At 31.3% G+C, this 3,544-nt stretch overlaps 1 protein-coding gene across 1 annotated transcript in view; it reads left to right on the top strand.

The window, feature by feature from the left end:
- The window catches only part of LOC106475097 (cell division cycle 5-like protein), a 29,908-nt gene that overhangs the window by 20,961 nt on the left and 5,403 nt on the right, over nt 1-3,544 (top strand). The window contains exons 6-8 of the mRNA XM_013935793.2: nt 729-878; nt 1,282-1,443; nt 1,958-2,135. Coding sequence (XP_013791247.2) covers nt 729-878; nt 1,282-1,443; nt 1,958-2,135 — 490 coding nt within the window. The remainder of the gene's footprint in view (nt 1-728; nt 879-1,281; nt 1,444-1,957; nt 2,136-3,544) is intronic.

Here is a 3,544-nt window from a genome sequence, read left to right as displayed (position 1 = left end):
CTGGGAGACAAGTTGTTATAACCAGTGATATATTGAAATAAAATTTCAATGAGTGAATGGGAAGACATTACTTTTATATTTTATGTTTATACATGAAATAGATATTATATATCTTAAAAACAATTATGATACATGGTAGCTATGCCACAGGACACATTTCCACTTTTTTTATAGACTTTCAGCTATCAACTTAAAGAGATAAGTACTTAATCAGTTAAATGAGTCAAATGTTACCTTTCCCAAAACACATTATGCAATTAGCACCTACTGAGGTCATTAGGAATTTAATAAGAAAAAAAAAGGAAGGGGAAGATTACCTAACATTGTCCTTTATACAGTTTTTGCTTCTTTAATGGGTACCCTCAGCTGGTAAATAAACATCCTTGTAAGGTCTATAATGTACTATAAAATCAGTTTCTAAATTAAATCAATAGTGCTTAGGGTGATAGTAGATGATGGTGAAGTATTTTTCTTTACATATATTTATTTTTTTAATTTTGGTAAGATTATTATGTGGATTGGTATGATTCATGTTTGACTTGTTGTTGCATTATCAAGTTTTTGTTAAAGCTGGGTTTCCATGACCACTACTTCCATGATTTATGAACTTGATTGAATGTTTTAGATTAGGAAATTTTGTTTCTGGCTGGATTTTGTTTAAATTATTTGAGTGTGAATGCTGGTTATAAAATTACATTTGATTCTAAAGTAAATTAATCTTTTAAAAGAGAGAAAGAAAAAAAGATAGACAGCGGCAGAAACAACGTAAAGAGAATGATGTACCTACAGCAATGTTTTCTGGAAACATGGAACCAGTGAAAAAACGGAGCAAGTTAATTCTACCAGATCCACAGATATCTGACATGGAACTAGAGCAGGTAAGGCAAATACACGATTAGTCTAAAGTATACGTAATCATTTTTTACAGCTTAGAAATGAGATTTAAACTATATAGTGTATTTTAAGCATTTTTTCTAATGAAGTTTTTTTTCCTTACCTTAAACCTGTAATGAAAGCTGTCTTCTCAAAACTATAATTTGTTTTTGCAAAATTGGAATAGGATGTTTGTAGACTATCATTTTTAGTAAAGTTTATTGTTGATCTTTTATAAACAAATGCAAAAAAAAGAACAAAAACAACAATTAGTTGAAATTGTTAACACAATAGTTGTGATGCTCTGAACCCAGGAAGTACTCGAAGCTGTCTTAATTTATTGTTTTAATTTATCATTTCTTCTTAATCTTTTTGTATGTGGTGTAATTTCATCTGTTTGCTATGTAGGTTGTAAAAGTTGGAAAAGCTAATGAAATAGCCAGAGAAATCATCGATGAAGGAGCAAACAAAGCTTCAGACACTTTATTATCTGACTATGATATTACTCCTGGGATAACAAGTGTGCGAACACCACGAACCCCAGCCTCAAGCAGGGAATCTATTCTACAGGTAGGGTAAAAAAAGGGTTTATATAACATTTTGTTTTTACAGACATTATCGTCAATGCTATCAGAAAGCATTCACACACACTTAACTTGCTGGGCTGCATCTAACTTATCTTTTATTTTTGGAAAGTTAGTCTTATAAATTTAACTCAATGACTCATTTCATAATGGTCTAACTTGGTCTTAAAATATTAATGGACTATTTTCCTGTAGTTTGTTCATCAGAGTTGAGATTTTTGTTCCAGATTAAATCACTTGATGTTCAGTATGGAATAGGTTAAGGCTTTTTTTTTCTTCTAAGATTCATATGTTATGTCTAAGTTATGATTACTTGGTGATCTGCTGATTTCTTGTTTTTATTTTAAATACAATTATTGTTGGATTGTTTCCACTGGTTGCTTTATAATGTTTTTTTTTTTCACACTAGAAAATAAAATTTAAAATCACTTTCAGACAAAAGTAAATGTAATATTCAGCATAGTTTTGTTGTAGCAAACAATTTAATCATATCCCTTTAGGAAGCCCAGAACATTATGGCATTGACAAATGTTGACACTCCACTGAAGGGTGGGCTGAATACCCCTTTGCATGATTCTGATTTTAGTGGAGCAACTCCCAAGACTCAACAAGCCCAAACACCGAACACTTTATATTCTTCTCCTTTCAGAACTCCAGGGAAAGGTTCAACAGCTGCAGGTTAGCTATTGTTATTGTAAAGAAAAAAAAAAAGGCCAGAATGTAATATGAAAACTTAATATTTTCTTTTAATTTGTGAAGATAAAATAAATATCTGAACATTTGTTAGTTATTTTCAGTCATGCATTTTAAATTTTTATTTTTTTGAATAGATGTATAATTTTGATAGCTGCTTGGATTAACTAATACCATTATTTAGTAAGAATAAAGACAAGTTAAGACCATGAATTAGTAAGTACAAAAACTAGTGAACATCATGATTAGTTACTACTAGGAATAGTGAAAATCACAATTTAGTAAGTACAAAGACTAGCAAAAACCATGATTTAGTAAGTACACAGGCTAGCAAGCTCATGATTTAGTTACCACTAAGACTAGTATAAATCATGACCTAGTAAGTACACAGGCTAGCAAACTCATGATTAAGTTAATACTAGGATTAGTAAAAATCATGATTTAGTAAGTACACAGGCTAGCAAGCTCATGATTTAGTTACTACTAAGACTAGTATAAATCATGATTTAGTAAGTGCAAATACTAGTGAAAACCTTGATTTAGTAAGTACACAGGCTAGCAAACTCATGATTTAGTTAATGTTGGATTAGTATAAATCAATATTTAGTAAGTACAAATACTAGTGAAAACCATGATTTAGTAAGTACACAGGCTAGCAAAGTCATGATTTAGTTACTACTAAGACTAATAGAAATCATGATTTGGTAAGTACACAGGCTAGCCAACTCATGATTTAGTTAATACTATGATTAGTAGAAATCATGATTTAGTTAATACAAGGATTAATAAAAATCATGATTTAGTAAGTACAAATACTAGTGAAAACCATGATTTAGTAAGTACACAGGCTAGCAAACTCATGATTTAGTTACTACTAAGACTAGTAGAAATCATGATTTAGTAAGTACAAATACTAGTGAAAACCATGATTTAGTAAGTACGCAGGTTAGCAAACTCGTGATTAGTTACTACTAAGACTAGTAGAAATCATGATTTAGTAAGTACAAATACTAGTGAAAACCATGATTTAGTAAGTACGCAGGCTAGCAAACTCATGATTAGTTAGTACTAGGACTAATGGAAATCAGAATTCCAAAATATAATTACCTCTTCTCACACAACAGCTATTACTCGGCTGCCAGGGTTTCTTCCTTTGCCCATCTAAGCATTGGTCTGATTTTTTTCTCGCTTGCTCCAGTCTTTGATACCCCATTCAGTTGCCCTTGGCAATATTGTCCCATTACACTCTCCACCTATGTCAATGCACCCTCTATCCTGGCACCTCATTCAGATAATGTTATCACTTTTTCTTAATAAAGCATTCACTAGCAGGTTTCTCTGTGCTATGATCCTTGGAAACGCTTTGAGCATTCTTCACCTTACTTAGTTTATTT

This window comes from Limulus polyphemus, unplaced genomic scaffold (assembly GCF_000517525.1).
Source record: "Limulus polyphemus unplaced genomic scaffold, Limulus_polyphemus-2.1.2 Scaffold8075, whole genome shotgun sequence".
Lineage (NCBI taxonomy): Eukaryota > Metazoa > Arthropoda > Merostomata > Xiphosura > Limulidae > Limulus > Limulus polyphemus.
Note: the sequence above shows the minus strand (reverse complement) of the source record. Positions and strands in the feature narration are given on the sequence as shown.